The sequence below is a fragment of the Fonsecaea nubica genome (genome assembly GCF_001646965.1).
Source record: "Fonsecaea nubica strain CBS 269.64 chromosome Unknown Scaff38, whole genome shotgun sequence".
Taxonomy (NCBI): domain Eukaryota; kingdom Fungi; phylum Ascomycota; class Eurotiomycetes; order Chaetothyriales; family Herpotrichiellaceae; genus Fonsecaea; species Fonsecaea nubica.
The window spans coordinates 44249-62088 of NW_019173711.1; the positions used below are offsets into that span (position 1 = coordinate 44249).

Below are 17840 nucleotides of genomic sequence, written 5' to 3' on the forward strand. Positions count from 1 at the left end.
GAGAGGTAAACAGAGGTCGATGAGACATGATTGGTGGCTTGTATGATGGAGCAGCGACTTGATTTCCTGAATACGAGGTGGTTTAATTCCGTACCTGCAGGCAGATCACAGCTGATTTGCCAGTTGTCGACGCTGGTGGAGACGAGCATAGCCCAAATCCATCTCCAACCGCCATGAAGCTTGTCCCCGAGAGACCTTCACGAGGGTGGTCCTGGGTCTCCTGTTCCTTTCCTCTTCCTTGGGAGCACCAGGAGCAATTTCTCGTCAAGGGGCCCCTCAATCCCATGCTTGGATTGGGCATCATCGAGCACATTTCCCCCCTGCAACCGTGGGGAAACGGGAAGCGAAGTGGAGAAGCAAAGAAAGGCGGTTTGTATCGAAGCAAAACAAAGGCGAGAGGGCCGAAAGGGAAATGGATTAGTGACGTTGAAACCATGGCACCGGTCTTTAAAGGCGTTGCACTGCCAAGAAAACCGTTCTCCGCCACGAGGAGGCTGTAGCCTATGTGCGACAATCCCGAGATGAAGCTCAATTTGGCCTCGGTATCGATAGTGGATTTAAGGTTGTTAGACTCGTTTGAGATATATAAAGGAGACCAATCACAGGGGTGCTCTGGAAGGCTAATCACACTAACTGTAATTGGTGGGCCTCGTCTCGCCAAGCATTTTGCCTGATTCGGTATCACTTGCCTCGAGTGTGATTTTCATTACCCCTGGACCCCATGTGGCCGCTGCTGATCTGCCTGGGTACGAGTACGAGAGCCGGTGAGGATGCGAGTTTCAACGTCACGCCAGTCAACAGTCCGGAGTATAACCTGGTAACGGGGTTTGACAATGTGCTCTTCCATTCGATAGTAATCAGCCGAGCAGGGGGAGTACCGAGTACACCGCCCCGATGGGAAAAAGGGGGATATTAGCCATGATCAGACGAGGTATCGAGTACCGAGTATGCGAGTCACATCTCTTTTCCACCAGGTTTCAACACTAGCCTGTTTGCCTGTCGACATACCTACTGTGTATGTACCCTGGGTACGAGCACCTCGTACTCGGTATACCTCTGTGTACTTGGTACTCTGCAATCAAGTGCAAAGCAGTACAATGAGAGTCAGACATAGCAGTTGCTGCCTGTCATAGACTTGAATGCTACCATATCTCCGGATTGTTGCTCCGATGTGAAAGGTGCAACTTGGCAAAACCGCTTTCCTTATTCATCCCAAAAGTCCTGTCTCTAAGCGCCCTTATCTCTGACAGACCGGTGGCTACCAAAATTGCATCCTACCACAACAGGGACAGAGTATGAACCCTGTCGTCCGCCATAGCCAAACCAATTGACACTCTCGAACCACTGGCACGGGTGTTAACGTGTGGCGCAGGGCTAGCTGATGACGTGATTTTGAGGCTGCCCAAAGTCCGCCCACTCAACGCCTTCCCATTTCCCCCAGAGCCAGAGATGGAGAACGCAGTGTTGATGGAAAGGAAGAGGGGAGGATGGGAGAGAGCCTGCAAGTATACAACGAGGATCAATGCTGGACTTGAATACAAGAGCTGTTGCTGGTGAGGCCCTGCTTCAACGTTACTACCATCACTCAAGGGTTTGTAGTCTATCGCTGATTATGATGAACTCTACCTCGTACTCTCGCGGGAAGTCGAAGACAAGCATATCAGAGGCGGCTATCAGTATGGTTGAATTCAACCCTCGTATTTGGCGCTGCGGCCAAGAGGAAAGGTATGAGCTTGTCATTCACAAACCACCCACCTCCGCACGACTGTCCTCATTAGATGCGCGGATATCCAATATGGACGGCTTGAGACGCTGACACTGCGTGGGCTGGTGGAATGGCCATGGAGCACACAGACTGAAAAGACAGGAGTGAGTCCAGCTGGTAAGGAACGTGTTTTGTGCCTCGACAAATCGATACAAGAGGCAGGACTAGAAGATCTCTCGTGTGTTTCCTACCGTTTTTCAAAAGCCTCTCCTTCATCGCGTCCTTCTCACCAGATGCACACAAATGGTTTTGCTCGATTATGCTCTCCATTTTTCTGGCGGTAGAATCACTTTCTCCACAACCCTCACAATCCTGACAACGAGTGTTTTTCATCATGTCCGCAACCTCTCGCACATCTGCAGCTGTTAATGAAGCCTTCCTCTGCTCCGGATTTATTTCAGGAGCACAAGCCCAAACTCGATACCTTTGGTGCACTTGGAGACATCGATCTGTCGGTGATCGACGATGGCGTTGATTGGGACCTTCCCAAAGGGGACTAGCCATTCACGTGATGATTAGAACGCGGCATTTGCGCCGACAATGGCGGCATCTCGAGATTTGAGGGTTGACCGCCACCTCTATCTCGTACTGCGCCCTTACATTACATGGAACCCTTTGGCGTTCTTTTCTTCTTGCTCATCCTCCATTCTACTGCCGTTGTCATTTCAATGGACCACGTCAAGTCGCCCAGACCCCCATCATATTGACATACGTCCTCCAAAGCATGACCAGCGGGACTGGCCCTACCACTGACTGTCGCCAAACTCCGCATTCGTCGTCCACTTTCTTCCGCAAATCTGCCAAGGATGGGTCATTCACGCCACTCAAGCAGTCGACGAGCCTCGTCCGTACACCGTGAAGATCTTGAGGCGACGGCACCCAACTTGCTTGATCGTACAGGATCGCAGGAGTTCAGCGTTGTTGAGAGTGTGGCCGTCCAGGAAGTATCGACCGAAGACGAGACCCCGGATGTGGCCCCAACAACATGGTCCAGATCGGTGAGGTATCTGGTCTTGCTTTGTGCCTTCTTGACCAGCCTGAGCTTCGGAGTAACACAGGTGCCGCTGTTATATGTCTTCAGGCTCATGACTTGTGATGCGTACTACAAAGACCATCCCTCGGGACTGTTGCATGGAGTTGAGCGATCGCCCACGGCAGGGACCTGGACATCGATCCTCTCTGCCGCAATGGTTCCATCAGGCTATTCCAACCGTCTAAACACCGGAGACGGCACTGACCGGTGTTCTATCCACCCAATTGAAAGCGCAACAGCGCTATCGGTGTCCTTACTGGGAGCCAGCACCACCGTTTTTGGCACATTGAACCTCTTTCTGACGGGCACCTTGATCAAACGCATTGGTGTCAAGCCAACATTGCTGACCCAGGTATTCTTCCCTGCCCTCAGACTATTGATACAAATTGTGGGCGTCGAGGTCTGGGGCACCACTGGCATAATCATCATCCAATGTTCGCAGATCGTTACCATTGTGGGTGGGCCGAGTGGGTATATGCTAGCGCTGAACACCTTTATCACCGACGTCGTGGAACACGAAGGCCGGACAGCCGCGTTGGGGAGACTGACCGGGAGCATGATGTTCGGCTCTGCGTTGGGATTCTTGTTGGGTGGCGTGGTGGCTGAGGCGTTTGATATCAAAGCCCCCTTCCGTTTGACCTTAATGCTCTTTTTGACCTCCAGTGCCTATGTCTTTGCCTTCTTGCCACACATCCCGCCCCAGCCAAGAGACATCGACGCGGACCGGACCACGGCCAGAAAAACAAAGATGACCTCGGCCTTCACCAAGTTCTTTGGCCCTTTGATGGTGTTTGCGCCCCGGAAGTTCATTACAAGGGATGGCATTGTCAGGACCGAGTACGGTGCATTCCTGCTTGCATGGGGAGTCTTTCTCGGAATTCTAGCCACAGGTAAGATTTTTTGGGTGTCAGAGGTGAAACCATCGCTAATTGGACACCAGGATATCTGCCCACTTTGCTACAGCTGTATTCAACCGATGTCTTTGATTTTGGCACCCAGCAGAACGGTGGCCTCATTTTCATGTACTCCATGTTGAGGGGCGTATTCTTGACATTTGCATTTCCGAAATTTATTGCCATCGGCAGGAGATGGACAATGAAGAGAGAGCAGCAGGATCTGGCAGATACCCAAGAGTCCAGGTCGTCGGAGCGCGCTCCTCTCTTGAGAGACTCCCGACAGCAAGCGGGAAACGGCACGCACAACCCAAAAGACAAAGAAACCCCAAAGGAGCAAACATTTGCGTTTGATTTGACGTACACGAGATTTTCGCTGGTTGCTGATGGACTTCTGACACTGCTTTGCTCCTTCGTTCGCGAAGGTTGGCAAATGTATCTTGTTGCAGTTGTTCTGCCTTTTGCTGCCGGAACTGGCTCGGCCGCAAAAGGGACAGTCCTTCAAATGGTGGGAAGCTCTGCTACCAGCAGTGAACGGACAGATGCTCTTGCCGGGGTATCTCTGGTCGAAAACATGGCTCGACTGTCGACAACGTTTGTCTTTGGTGTTATTTTTGCAGCGTTTGCCAGTATTGGAAGGACAGAGCTTGTTTTCACGTGCAACGCGGTACGTGGTTGTGATTGACATGATAATATAAGTGATGGTGCTGACTCTACTTCGCAGGCTGTCGCGTTGATAGGGTTTGGGGTTTTGCTGTTTGCGCGCTTTCCACCCGAAGGGAGCCGCAGGCTTGATGAAAAGGACGACGTGAATCCTGCATTATGAAGGCTGGCATCGAAAGTAGGTCTACAGAGGTGAACCTTCAGGCAGCAACAGTCGACTCCAAGGACGAACTCCCTCACCGCCCACATTTGTTTCGAAGAACCACGGATGCTACAGCCTAGTATTTGACCAAGGGCGACCAGGAGGGACTTTTGTCTTGCCAAACACTCAATGATGGATATATCACTTAGTATTATACCTCGAAATTCTTTTCACCCTAACCAGCATTACATCTCGTGGTTATTACCGATTCACCGTATACCCTACGCGGTTACTGGGGGGTGGGCGGTTTCTTGACATCGTCTGTCACCAGTACCCGGATGGATCCTTTGTGATACCTCGCCGTTACTACACGACACCATCCTGTGACCCGCCATTCACAGCCTTGTCTGGACCAACCAGATGACACCATGCTTGAGGCCAGATAAAATGCCTATATACAAAGAAGAGGACCGAAACACCTGGAGAGCAGTAGCCAGATCGATCATCCAACAGCTGCTTTTCCACATCTCTTACAACACCTCTGACACCACTTCAGCAACACACGATCTTGCTCAATCTACATGGCTCTACCGTGCGGCCTGGCGTGGTTCTCTTGCCCTATTGTCCTGGGAGCTTTTGTGTACATTGCCTGACACCGTCTTCCCGATCATTCTAACATCCTTCATTTAGTCTGTGGGACTTTCTCGAGCACCGAATTTCGGAGAGAAATCGAAAACGATACCGCGAATTCCCCTTGCCCCGTTCCGAGGAGCGTGCTTATAGTCCTTCCGACGTTAGCATCATCGTGCCCACCGTCGACACTGATCCGGCATTCTCTGATGGCCTCAGCGGCCTCCTCAGGAATAAACCACTCGAGATAATCATCATTACTACAGAAGAGGAGGCAGACAGGGTCCGCGCACTGATTCGCGCCGCGCCTGTAGACGCCAACATGGGACAGACTGAGCTCCGCATCCTTACGGTCTCCAAAGCGAACAAACGAGATCAGCTGCTCCGAGGCATCAACGAGAGTAAAGGAAGTATCATGGCATTGGTCGATGATGACGCATTTTGGGAACGCGAGACTGTTCTTTTGCACCTACTGGCGCCTTTTCAGCAGCAAGATATTGGACTTGTCGGGGGCCCAACAACGTGAGTTGCTTTCCAAAGATCCACTTCTCTGCCTATACAGTCCCACGCTGGCTTTCGGTTGCAGCAAGTTAATTTCGAATAATTCGCAGCTCGTACCTACCACTCAAGAGACAATACCCTGGCACCATCAAGCCATGGGAGGTGGCAGCCATTCGTCTTCGTGGGAAGCGCCACGGGAGCATGAAAAGCGCATATGCTGCCGATGGTGGCATCAACTTTTGCGTCTCCGGCGTCACAGCGCTGCTCCGATCCGAGATCGCCCGCGATCCGGCGTTCCAATCTGCCTTTGCAAACGACATGTTGATGGGCCAACGCCAGAACTCTGGTGACGACAGCTTCATCACGCGCTGGGTCCTTTTCCAACACTTGTTCAAGCCGCAGCGCCGCGACGGGGAGGAGAAGCCAGTCCAGAGGAAGCTGGGCATGCAGCTTACAGAAGGCGCCGAAGCCGGGACCTCCATCATGCCAGACTCACGGTTCGCGGGTCAGATGAAGCGGTGGTACCGGAGTGGCCTGCGACACCGACTGATGTGTCTCGTCTACGAACCTGGCTTCTGGGGCATGTACAAGACATGTCCGCACATGACGCGGAAGATGGTCGAGGGCATGCTCAACCCGGTGCTGCTGTGGGTGCGGCTCTACTGTTTCTGGAGAACATTCCACGCCTGTCCGTGGTTTGGCTCCTTCGTTCTCTCCATCAAGACATACAACTACTTGGACGGTTTGCTAGAGTTTGCGACCGAATATCCCTTTGTCAGACGCCATCTGTGGGCTGCCGTTCTGGTCGACAGACTCTGCCTTGTCTCGGACTGGTACTGCTGGGTGACATTGGGGACCGAAGCGTGGATCACGCGGCAAGCGGTCGATCCGCCCGCTGCTGGGAGGAGTCGTCGAGATCGTGTCAAGGGAGAATAGAGCCATGCTCTGTCCACCGTCTACTGTCCGCGATCAGAGTTTGCATCAAGGATAGCTGGCTGTCTAGAATATGAAACAAATAAATATTACAGTCTGACACTCTTGATTATTATGGTTCTTGGTGGACTTGTACGCAAAGCTATTAGAGCTTGGGGCGAGGGGCAGGCGCAGTCAACAATTGATATTCGCAGCCTGTCGCGGGGGTTCGGCCATCAATTGACCGATGCCACTTGGAAAGAACCTCCAACAATAGAAACACATTCCTCACCGTCTCTTCACCACTCAATCTTCTTTTGTTTGGTCTTTGACCTCCAACACCAAGCTCTGAAAGAACTGCAGCATGGTGAACTGGATCCTCGGCGAGAAGTTCTACCAGCGGTACCCTCATCTGGATGGAGTCAAAGCTCTGTGGGAAACCAAGTGGAAGTTCCCCTGCTCGCTCGGGGTGTATCCTTTCCACGATGGCAAGCTCGAAGACTTCCAACCCATCTTCGAAAGCCTGATCAGGGATGACGTGAACGATGCGTACACAGACAAATACACCGAGTACTTCATGCCGACGGCCGAAAAACTCACCGACGCAGCCATGTCAGCCCAAGCCTCGGACAGAGCCAAAGCCGCCGCCCTGTTCAAGCGTGCCGCGTGTGTGTATCGAATATCTCGGTTCCCTTCTCTCGAGGCTGGCTCAGGATTGAAGAGAAAGGCATTTGAGCTACAAAAGCAGGTTTACTTGAGAGGTGCAAGCTTGTGGGAGGCTCCTATGAAAGAGGTCAAGATTCCCCATACTGCGGCAGATGGTGAGGACGGCAAGGAGATACCGCTGTTCGTCAGGCTTCCGCCAGGAGCAAATAGTGAGAAGAAATGCCCCGTAGTGCTGCTGATCACAGGATTGGACGGGCATCGACCCGACAACACAGAGGTAAGCACATCAGGCGCTCTGGTGTACTCACACGCACTCCGACTAACAGCATGGCCACAGCGAACTGACGAGTTTCTGGACCGTGGTTGGGGCTGTGTGATCACCGAAATCCCAGGAACAGCCGATTGCCCGGCAGCCCGTCGTGACCCAACGTCCCACGAACGATTGTTCACCTCGATTCTTGACTGGATGGACAAGCAGCCGTCGTTCAACATGCGGAAATGCATGGCCTGGGGTCTTTCTGCTGGGGGTTACTGTGCCATTCGGCTAGCACACACTCACCACTCGAGGCTTGCTGGGGTTATTGCCCAGGGCGCCGGGAGTCATCTGTTCCTGAGTCGAGAATGGCTTGAACACGTCGACGACCACGAATACCCGTTTGTCCTTAGCGAAGCATATGTTGCCAAGTACGGCTACCGGGACTGGGAAGAGATGAAGGACAGGGCTCAAAAGGACTTTAGCCTTGTCGAAAATGGTATTGTGAATGGACCCTGCTGCAGACTGCTCCTAATCAACGGCACCCACGATGGGCTTGTTCCCATCGAGGACAACATCCTTCTCATGAACTATGGCCGCCCAAAAGAAGCCCGGTTTTATGACAAAATGCTGCACATGGGCTATCCACCGGCAAATGAGAGCATTTGGCCCTGGATGGAATCCATCATGGCCACCGCGTCATGAGCATCGTCTGAGCCTTGCATGTTCAATACCCCCGCGAAGTTATCAACTCCCAGCCTCTCGGAATGAATACCTTGCTGTCTTTGATATGCTTTACCGTCCACGGGGTGGTGTTGGCAGCATCGGCCTCTTTCCCGACAAAGCCTTGTAAAGAATCCATTTCATGGATTGCCAGATATTTTGGAGGCTCATCTTTTGTCAGAGCCGTCTTTGGGCCAATGACATACCTGGACGATCGTCGATATCCTGGCAACTTGTGCAGCATGTCGAGATGCTCTTCTCGGTACCATTTGTCGAAGTCGGGCTCATCCACTGGGTGCATCTCGACCGTCGCGCAAAATGGCGCGGCGACTTAATCCAGCGGCATCAGCAACAGTCAGCCTCTTCTGTAAACGCCAGACACTCACCTTCCCCCCGTCTGTCAGGATCATAGTCCTGAATTAACTTATAATTCCTGATATTGAAGTTCCCTACTTCGGACGATGGCTTTTTGTCGGGCCACATGTCACTGGTATGGCGTACACCGTTCAAGAACTCTTGGGAACTCAACGGGTCTTCGAGTTCGGTCTGGTATAACACCAAGAACTTGCGTGGCGATTTCTCTTTCGACCCAAGTGGAAAGTCGGCCTCGCGATACATGGCTGCGCGCACGGCAGTCTTGCTGTTGATCAAGTCCGGCAGCTGCCACCGATCAGCCTGGTCTACACGAGAAGGGCGGTCTAGATACGAACATGTTCATCGATATACCATTTTACCCAAAGGTCGTCATCAACCCCAGAATTTGGGAATGGTTGGGAGTTGACCCATAGAAGATATTGTAAGGGCATTTCTCGTCTGCCTCTCTTGTGTCGCGCAAGAGGGACGTTTCTTTTGGATCGATGCCTTTCGAGTGAGACGTTTAGCCGTTGCGATCTGGATCTCTACCTTCAATGTCTAAAGTGGTCCGCACTCGACTTTTATATCTCCCCATATTTCACAACCTCCCTTCCCCGCACCCAAAGTTTCACGAGCTCATCCGAGGCTATCGGAACATTGGCCTTGACTGGTAGAGTATCCAGGGTGTCTATGGTGCGATCTGGGTCCTCAGTTAGTGGGGTTGGCCATTTCTTTCAGCGCAGGACATGCCTTACATGCTTAACAAACATTTGGGGAAGGGTCACCCGGGTTATTTGGGGACGATCCGCCGTTCAGAGATTCGCGAATTCCACCGGAAGATTGACACCGAAGGAGATGCGGAATCGAATCAGCCTTGTGAGACGTATAGCCCAGACTACATTCTGTCAGTGAGTATACATCGCCGACTGGTAGCAGAGCAATCATTAGGAACGTATCAAGCGCTAAGAATGACCGGCTTCCTGTGCTCCTATGGGCTTTGGACAAGATCGAGTACATTTCTGGGTAAATGAAGAGAGAGTTCAGAGGAGGGCAAGTCCAGCTCGTGGGCTGAGAACTGCATCGGGATGTCACGACGGGTTCTAGATATTGGGAGGGAAATCATTCCACCCCAAATCATGCCATGAGAAGATTCGTCACGTTTCCTGAACATTTGCAGCTAAACGGAATTCTTGTCTTGAGTTCCCTGCTTGATCCGTAACTCTCTTGGATTTTCGCATTCGTCTGATGTTTTCTATGAGTCCGAAAATGGTAAAGGACCAGTCGTTGCCAGTCACTGCCAGTCCCTGCGCAGTTTTCTGCTCCACCTTCAATCTTACCCACATGTCCATATATCCAGAGTCAACCGCCCTCGACAACTACAAAGGATAAATACACCTCTAGCTCCACATCCCCCCAGCCATCATCCAAACGCTGCCAGGATTAGCCATGGCTGGACCCAACTCCTTCAATGCCGCACCAGACGCCACCGTGACAAAGGCGTTGAAGGCCTCGCTCGATGCCATCGACGCAGTCGATGCACAGCTGAGAGAACTCAATCGGTCCATCCACGACAACCCGGAATTGGCGTACAAGGAATTCTTCGCCGTCAAGACCATCTCGGCCTTCCTGAAAAAGGAGGGGTTTGCCGTGACCGAGCAGACGTACGGCCTCGAGACATCCTTCACCAGTGAGGTCGGCCAGGGCGGTCCTCTGGTGATCATCTGCGCCGAGTACGATGCGCTGCCGGGCATCGGCCACGCGTGCGGCCACAATTTGATCGCCACGTCGTCGATCGCCGCGTTCCTGGGCGCCGCCACGGCTCTCAAGTCGAGCGGCATCCCGGGCCGGGTCCGCCTGCTGGGCACGCCGGCCGAGGAAGGCGGCGGGGGCAAGTGCAAGCTGATCGACGCCGGGGCGTTTCGGGACAAGGACATGGGCGCGGCCATCATGGCACACCCGGTGACGGCCCACCAGTTCTCGGGCGGGTACACGGGGCTGGCGGGGCTGAAGTTCATCGCCTCGCACAAGTTCCGCGTCGAGTACCGCGGCCAGCAGGCGCACGCGGCGGGCGAGCCGTGGAACGGCGTCAACGCCCTCGACGCCGCCATCACGACCTACAACAGCGTGTCGATGCTGCGCCAGCAGATGCGGCCCGACGAGCGCGTCCACGGCGTCATCGAGGACGGCGGCTCCGTCCCCAACGTCATCACTGCCTACGCCCGCATGAACTGGTACGTGAGGGCCCCGAACGTGGAGAGGGCCGACAAGCTGCTGGCAAAGGTGCACAAGTGCTGCGAAGCCGCCGCCGCCGCCACGGGCTGCGACATCAATTTTATTCCGTAAGTCCCAACATCCTTGTCCCTCATTTCTCCCTCGTTCTACCCGCCAAAAAATCCCTTGACGAGCGGGAGACTGACGTCGCTACTCTACTCTCCTCTACTCTCCCTCGTGTTCTTTGTCTACATATTTCCACACTCGTGATCTGACACGAATCCCCCTCTTCCGCAGCGCCCCCACGTACAAGAACCTGCGGGTCAACCTGCCCCTATGCAAGCAATATGTCGAGGACATGGCGACGATAGGCGAGAAGATCATGGTCAAGAACGACGAGTCGTACACGGCATCGACGGACATGGGTAAGCAATAAGTTCACGAAACTCCCCCCCCTGCCTTGCCTCCCACTATCTCCTCTCCTCCTTTGTCGTTCCCCCTCCCAAAAATCCCCCTTGGGTATCCGAATCAATCAATCAACCAACTGATCGATCGCTCGACCACCAACAGGGAACGTCTCGTTCGAAGTCCCCAGTTTCCACGGCACATTCCCCATCCCCACCGAGCCCAACGTCTCGATGCACCACCCGCGCTTTGCCGGGCACGCCGCGACAGATGACGCCCACCGCGCCGCCATAACCTGCGCAAAGGGCATGGCTATGCTGGCGCTGCGCGTGCTCACGGACCCGCGACTCGTCGAGGAAGCGTGGAAAGACTTTCAGAACTTTGATGACTGATTTTGATGTGATTCCGTCAAAGGAGGGAATGTACAATGTTCTGTGGTGTACGTTGCTGTCGCGTCCTAGGTTTCCAGACTCTCTCTCTCTCTCGTCCGCAGAGGTCTCGGTGTTTTCTGGCACAGGAAAAACAGCCGGCATCAGCCATGCTTGTCCGTGTCCCTCACCTTCACCTTGAAGTTGAAGGGCTCGGTGATCGATCCGTATTTACTGGATTGAGTTATGGACCTCGATTTGGCTTTTCTCTCGGTCCTTTGAGAAGGCTTTCAGTTGGAGTCAAGGGATTACTTGGTCAGAAGAATAGATATGCACGCGTGTAAAACGTGTAATCAAGCCAGTGTCCAACCCAGGCAAGGATATCCCATCTCAGGTCTTGGTGTCACTGCTTCACCACCGTCATCCTCAATATATATTCTGGTCTCCCTCTCGCATAAATCTCAATGCACAGCGTCAGGGCATTAACCGATCGCAGGATCATAATCCAGCTTTCTCAACCGGAGCCCAACATCCGCCGCCCCATGCTTCATGAGTATCCATACACCTGCATGGCGTACTTCCCAATCTCCCACCCTCGCTGCGCCCCGCCGATTTGCTGCATACAGTCTTCCAGCCACGCTGCTTGTGGGCAGCCACCATTCTGGCGGAGCACAATGAGTGCCATGCGGATAGGAATGACCATTTGGATCCCATGGACCCAGGAGCCCGATGGCATCAAATAGACTGGTAGTATCCGACAGATATCGAGAGCTGCTTTTCGGGCTTGACATACTAGAGCTGAGTTGGACGTTCCGGAGAGTTCGTCATCCTGGCGGCTTGTGAATTCGTCAGCCGGAAGGTCTGGTAGCCGACTAAGGTCCCCGTCACGAACAGCACTATGCTTTGTTGGAAGTGTTATTTGCACCTTTCGAAGCGTCTTCCAAAGCTCCAAAAGTATGATCACCGTGGTCTGGTACATGGCAAATGTGTAGGCGATGTCGGTCGTGTTGTCAAAGACTAATTTGGATGCAAGGCCAAACTTCTGCTGTTCGTTTTGCGACAGAGCGACCTCTTCAACTTGAGGCTTGACCTCACACTCCCACTTGATGTACCAGTCTCGTATACGTTGGAGAAGGTCGGCAAAATCCCTCTCGAGACCGAGGTTTAGTCCAGCCTTTGCGCTCGCCTCTGTTGTTTTCAGGTAACAAATGAACTTCGTATACATGGCAGGAAGCTCGGAAGCGAGGTCAATCAGATACCCTACCGGATTCTTTGGTGTTTGGGAGAAAGTCCAGGGAATAGTCTTCCACTCTTCTGTGGCGAGACAAGTCGGACAACGGGCCGCGATGGCAGCAAGAATCATGGAAAATCGATCGGTCTGGAACGCCCACATGGTGTATGGCTGTTTGAAGATTTCAAAGCCCTGGAGTCGGAAGAATTCCGTCATTCCCAGCATATGCTGGACCCATGCAGTACCGGTGGTTGCGGTGAGATACTTTGATATCCAGTCAGCTCCTGCTGCCAGTTAAAGTGCGACTATGACACATACTTCGCAAAACGTGAGGATTGCTATTGAGAGGACAGTGTGACCGGCCGAAGATTTGTCAGGATGAGATAGGCGCTCGTTGAGCTCCCGAAGAGACCGAACATAGAGATTCATTCCTTCCCGTTGTGCCCGTTGGACGTTGACTCGCCGGCCGAAAAAAGACGCAGCGAATGACTTCATGCAACGTCGAGGAAGACAGTCAGGCATCCTGAGAGTGTGGAAGCCTGGCCAACGGTCATCTATAAAGGAGTTCCCATCCTGCAGCTCTTGGTTCATATAAGCGAAGTATAAGTCATCGCCTAGAATACTCAAGCTAGGCATCGGTTCTGACGCGTGTGGAAATACAACTTTTCGAGGTTGAATTCTTTTCCGCGGACGATATGCTGGATTGTCGTCGATGAACTCTAGTCCGCTTGGGTAGCCTGTGCACTCGACCTCGCTTCTTTGGCATCGTACACATTTCGGCTTGGTCTCGTCTGGAGTTGGATCAGCATGAGGCGGTGACAATCAATGGACGACGTTGACGGATAGCCTACCACACTTGAGACGTCTTCTGCGGCAGGTGAAGCATGCTTTTGACCGCCTATATCCCATTGTTAGTAAGACCCTGAAGCATTCAACAGTCTGAAAGGGTATGTCGACCCACCCGCCACGACCAACCATTGTCACTGATCCATACGGATGATTCCGAGAGGAACAGTGTGATGTGTGACCTTCAAGCAATCAAGCCTCGAAACTTATAGAGAAGTCCAGCAAGGAAACCACAGGTACTTCTGTCAACGTTGACCTGGCCTTGTTTACGAGCGTTGATATCCGCAAGGCACTGCTGAAGTGTTGGAGGCCTGACGATTGCATGGGTGACCTGCACAGCTGAGAGTGAGACAGTAGTGTGAACTGAGGGCGGGCTGGCCGGAGAGAAGTGCTTCGACGGCGGCAGATACACGGAGAATAGTGACAGTGTGAATGAGATAGGGGAGATTTGCAGAGGCTGAGCCATCAAAAGATGTCGAGGCTTTTGAGGCGTTGAAGCTGCGGGTGTCGGTGACTTGGTGCTTGCGCAGCCTGCGAAACAGACCAATCGAAAATATGACTGTTTTGGGAAGGTGGGGACATTTGTCTCCCTTTACCTCGTACCTCTCCATCTTCACTCTCCTCTGTCTCTCTTTTCCTCCCTGCGCTGCCCTACTCTGCGCTCCATCTCGCTGACGTCCACGGCAACCCTCCGCCTCCATTCAGTTCAATCTAGTCACTGCTTCACCCATCATCGTCATGGACGGCACGTATCTCCATGCCTTGTTTTTCTACACTCACAGCACCACAACACCTCGTCCACAATGAGCACAGATTAGCCTCACCGCCTGAGGCCATTCCCCTCTCGGTAGTTTTCTCGATTGGCTCAGCTTCGCAAGGCATTCAGCGTCAGTTGTTCCATGATGGACACCGCACGTACATGCCTCCTCTCTGAGGGTATAAGAACCTCAGAGACCACGACTTCAAGTCTCGAGCAAACCCTCCACAAGGCCGACTACAAAAACAGTACTACCTTTCAATCTTCATGGCAGTCTTGCGCTTCAATCCTCTTGCCGCTGCCCTGGCGTTTGGTCTGGCATGCTGTGCACCCATGACACAGCCACTCTTCTCCCAACTGTCCGACCCGTCCTACGGTCCGATTCCAGGTCAGTCTGGAACGTACAGCACGTATAACGGCACAGCAGCTCCGTTCCCTGGCAATATCACAGGTGCCATAGTCAACACGACTTTCGGACCTCCTGGCGAAGACGACCTCCTCTTTCAGAACCTGCTGTCTGCCGAGTGGGTCATCTTCTCCTTCTATCAACAAGGAGTTGAGCGGTTCAACACGACGGCCTTCGTTGAGGCTGGCTTTCCCAACACCACCTATGAGCGTATTCAGCAGATCCGTGACAATGAAGCCGGTCATCTACGTATCTTTCAGAACCAAATATCCACCAACTCGGTCAAGCCCGGCCCGTGTCAATACCAGTATCCCTATGAAGACCCGATTAGTTACGTTGCGCTTCAGACAGTCATTGAGATCTCCAGCATGGCCTTCCTCACCGGGCTGGAGTTACAAGCCAAACTCACTTTGTCCAAGGCCGCCCTTGTGGCCATAGCCGCGACCGAGTCGCGCCACAATACATGGTCACTCATTGACAACTGGAAGTCCACCCCATTTGCTGGGCCAACGGATACTGTGTATCCATATGCAAACCAGATTCTGGATTTCACCAACGAATGGGTCGTCAACGGCTCCTGCCCAGGCGAGAACCCTATATATCCCACGCCGCGCCAGAACCTCCCACAAATATCCCCCGGCGCTGGTACAACGGGTATCACGCCTGGCTCAACTTTGGTGTTCAACTTCACCCAGCCCAACAACCAACCTCACTTTGCTCCTGACAAGGACTACTACGCTGTCTTTTTTCATGGTCTCTACAATATCTCGGTCTCGTTTAATACAACATCGTACAGCGCGGTGATACCACCAGAGATCGAGCCGCTGGGGATTATCATTGCTGTCATTGCGGACAAGGAAGGTGCACCAACCAAAGAGAATGTCCTTGCCGGGACCTTGATGCTGCCCGAGAGTCCCGCCGTACTTGCTGATACAGGTGTCTGAAACTAATAACTTAAGATGCAGAGTTGGACGGAGGTTGTACTGGGCGGGCTCAAAGGGGTTCAGTCGGGTTGTCCATTACCAGCAAATGCAAGTCATTTAGATTAGTTCGTTGCTCTTCTCATCTCATCTGGATATTGACGTACTGAGAGAAAAGTAATCCCATTTTCCATATACCTTAATTCCTCACCTAGATAGACACCGACTGTCGCCGGCCCGGCAGAAATAAAGACATTAGCTCTCTCCGTCCCTGTCATTGTCTAGACATATATGAGGTAATTGGGTTCCTTAGCCGAGCGGAAAGTACCTCGTATGTATATGCTCGATCGGGCATACACTATACACTGAGCACAAGACAAGGGCTCGAAGGAACTAACTACTCTTATCGTCCTCGAGGGGACCTATGTGATTTTGTCTATCATTTTAGACGCCCTCTCGAATTTTAGATAGCACCTCGCCGCCCAAGACAGCCTCGCGCAGAAGTTTCAGCAAGAACCATAATAACCACGACAGCAGCTGGATGCAGCAAGAACAGGGACATGATGGACTCAGAGGTCAAGCAGGTCGGCAGCACTAACACACTCCAGGATTCCACATCCGAGAATCCTCCCCATGAATGACAACTGGTTCCTGAACCACTGTCTGTGCTCCACAGGCAAACTGCCAATGCACGAGCCAATCCCAAGTGGCCACGCAGTTAAACTTGCCACGTACGGGGTGATCTCAGCATCTGTGTTGAGTGTGATCTCGGTTTGCTGCTGACCCCTGTCTGTGACCTTGAACCTCTCAAGGACAAATGGAATACTCGAGGACATGTCCACTGACGTGGCTATGAGGCGCGAGTGGCACTCTTTCACCTCGTGGGCGTAGACAGATGAATCTGAATATGGTTGAATGAGCTCGAGGATCTTCAGCCATGCTTGATTGACCAATAGCCTTGTAGCCGAGTAGTTCAGCCACAGGGTAGCGTAGGCAATACTGGAGTAGCTGTAAACCTCCGAGGAGAAGAAGTCTCGAGTAGGCAAATACGACGCCGCGGGCATGAGATGCCGACGTGGGTACCAGGAACTTGGAATTCGAGTCGCCCAGTGGCGCAGTGCATGGTCTAAGTTCGCTGCTTCGCTGCGCAGTTTCTGAAGCTCTTGGAACAGTTTCGGACTGCTGCTGTTCAGCTGGAAATTATTCCGTTGCAAGATCGTGAGCTGATTTCGAAGTCTCGCAACTTGGACCATTATGCGGTCATAATCGAGGTCTCTGCCACACTCGCCAAAAGGCTGACCGTCTTCGAGCCATGCTGGCACTGAAAGATACCGCAAAAGAGCTGATCTAATGATACCCCGCCGCGAATACTTGACCGCAGAAGTTGCCGACAGCTTCTCCAGTGGGTGCTGGTTTCTCCATATTTTCAAAATCGCGGCTGCACCATCATGATGCAGGTAACTGTTGGGCACATTATCAGCCCTCCCGTGCAACGAGTCTTCGTAGCGACTCATTAGGAAGACGACCAGCAAAGCGGCATCAATGTTTGTTTCGACCAGACTGGACAACGTCTGGTGCGCGTGCCGCAGTAACTCACCATACTGCACGTAGGCTTCCGCTGCGGCCACTGAATGTTGCTGTGTCCGCGAAAAGACGACTAGTGCCATCGACGAAACCGCTGAATCAATGATTGGAATCGTTTTCCCCGAGACCCATTCTTCAATGCTGTCTGAAACGCTGCCTGGGAGGCGTTGCACATCAGCTGGTGCTCGTAAGTAATAGTTGAGATAGTAAATGACAGCACGGGTTCGCAGGTCCAGGTGAAGGGCTGGAGTGAGGCTAGAGCGAGGTCCTCTCGGCCGCTTTGATTGTCCACTGGCATAACGGTTCTCGATGTGGATCAGAAAGTCGACCCTCGGGGGCGTGGCTCTGATACATACGCGACGAGACTTGACGCATCTCAAACATGTCGGTCGTGTCTCGTCGCACTGCGGGGTGAGCAAATGTCAGCCGCTGGATAAGCATCGTGGGAGGGATTCCTGCCTTGATGCGTCGAATTTTGCAGGTGCGACAGCCACCACTGGGATACGATAGAGCATTAGACTCATGCCTCTGTCGATTTCTTGAAGACATTGGAACATTCAAGGCGTGTCGGAAGGGA

General features: G+C 52.8%; 8 protein-coding genes across 8 annotated transcripts; 5 read left to right on the forward strand and 3 right to left on the reverse strand.

Moving 5' to 3' along the window:
- Positions 1 to 2489: 2489 nt before the first annotated feature.
- Positions 2490 to 4517, forward strand: AYO20_06141 (hypothetical protein; the record flags this gene model as incomplete). The annotated part of the gene is made up of 4 exons (XM_022644432.1): positions 2490 to 2613; positions 2666 to 3688; positions 3739 to 4358; positions 4416 to 4517. 4 exons carry the CDS (start codon positions 2490 to 2492, stop codon positions 4515 to 4517), a joined length of 1869 nt encoding a protein of 622 aa, XP_022499523.1.
- Positions 4518 to 5077: 560 nt separating this feature from the next.
- AYO20_06142 (hypothetical protein) lies at positions 5078 to 6563 on the forward strand (the record flags this gene model as incomplete). The annotated part of the gene is made up of 3 exons (XM_022644433.1): positions 5078 to 5136; positions 5187 to 5648; positions 5738 to 6563. The coding sequence occupies 3 exons, from the start codon at positions 5078 to 5080 to the stop codon at positions 6561 to 6563; spliced, it is 1347 nt and encodes a 448-aa protein (XP_022499524.1).
- Positions 6564 to 6903: 340 nt separating this feature from the next.
- Positions 6904 to 8163, forward strand: AYO20_06143 (hypothetical protein; the record flags this gene model as incomplete). Its single annotated transcript, XM_022644434.1, has 1 exon — positions 6904 to 8163. One exon carries the CDS (start codon positions 6904 to 6906, stop codon positions 8161 to 8163), a length of 1260 nt encoding a protein of 419 aa, XP_022499525.1.
- Positions 8164 to 8185: 22 nt separating this feature from the next.
- AYO20_06144 (hypothetical protein) lies at positions 8186 to 8987 on the reverse strand (the record flags this gene model as incomplete). Its single annotated transcript, XM_022644435.1, has 3 exons — positions 8186 to 8511; positions 8568 to 8841; positions 8892 to 8987. The coding sequence occupies 3 exons, from the start codon at positions 8985 to 8987 to the stop codon at positions 8186 to 8188; spliced, it is 696 nt and encodes a 231-aa protein (XP_022499526.1).
- A 994-nt stretch (positions 8988 to 9981) lies between these two features.
- AYO20_06145 (hypothetical protein) lies at positions 9982 to 11543 on the forward strand (the record flags this gene model as incomplete). The annotated part of the gene is made up of 3 exons (XM_022644436.1): positions 9982 to 10874; positions 11044 to 11171; positions 11317 to 11543. 3 exons carry the CDS (start codon positions 9982 to 9984, stop codon positions 11541 to 11543), a joined length of 1248 nt encoding a protein of 415 aa, XP_022499527.1.
- A 523-nt stretch (positions 11544 to 12066) lies between these two features.
- AYO20_06146 (hypothetical protein) lies at positions 12067 to 13179 on the reverse strand (the record flags this gene model as incomplete). The annotated part of the gene is made up of 2 exons (XM_022644437.1): positions 12067 to 13014; positions 13069 to 13179. The coding sequence occupies 2 exons, from the start codon at positions 13177 to 13179 to the stop codon at positions 12067 to 12069; spliced, it is 1059 nt and encodes a 352-aa protein (XP_022499528.1).
- A 1441-nt stretch (positions 13180 to 14620) lies between these two features.
- Positions 14621 to 15703, forward strand: AYO20_06147 (hypothetical protein; the record flags this gene model as incomplete). The annotated part of the gene is made up of 1 exon (XM_022644438.1): positions 14621 to 15703. The coding sequence occupies one exon, from the start codon at positions 14621 to 14623 to the stop codon at positions 15701 to 15703; it is 1083 nt and encodes a 360-aa protein (XP_022499529.1).
- Positions 15704 to 16248: 545 nt separating this feature from the next.
- Positions 16249 to 17704, reverse strand: AYO20_06148 (hypothetical protein; the record flags this gene model as incomplete). The annotated part of the gene is made up of 2 exons (XM_022644439.1): positions 16249 to 17507; positions 17620 to 17704. 2 exons carry the CDS (start codon positions 17702 to 17704, stop codon positions 16249 to 16251), a joined length of 1344 nt encoding a protein of 447 aa, XP_022499530.1.
- Between the last annotated feature and the right edge of the window lie 136 nt (positions 17705 to 17840).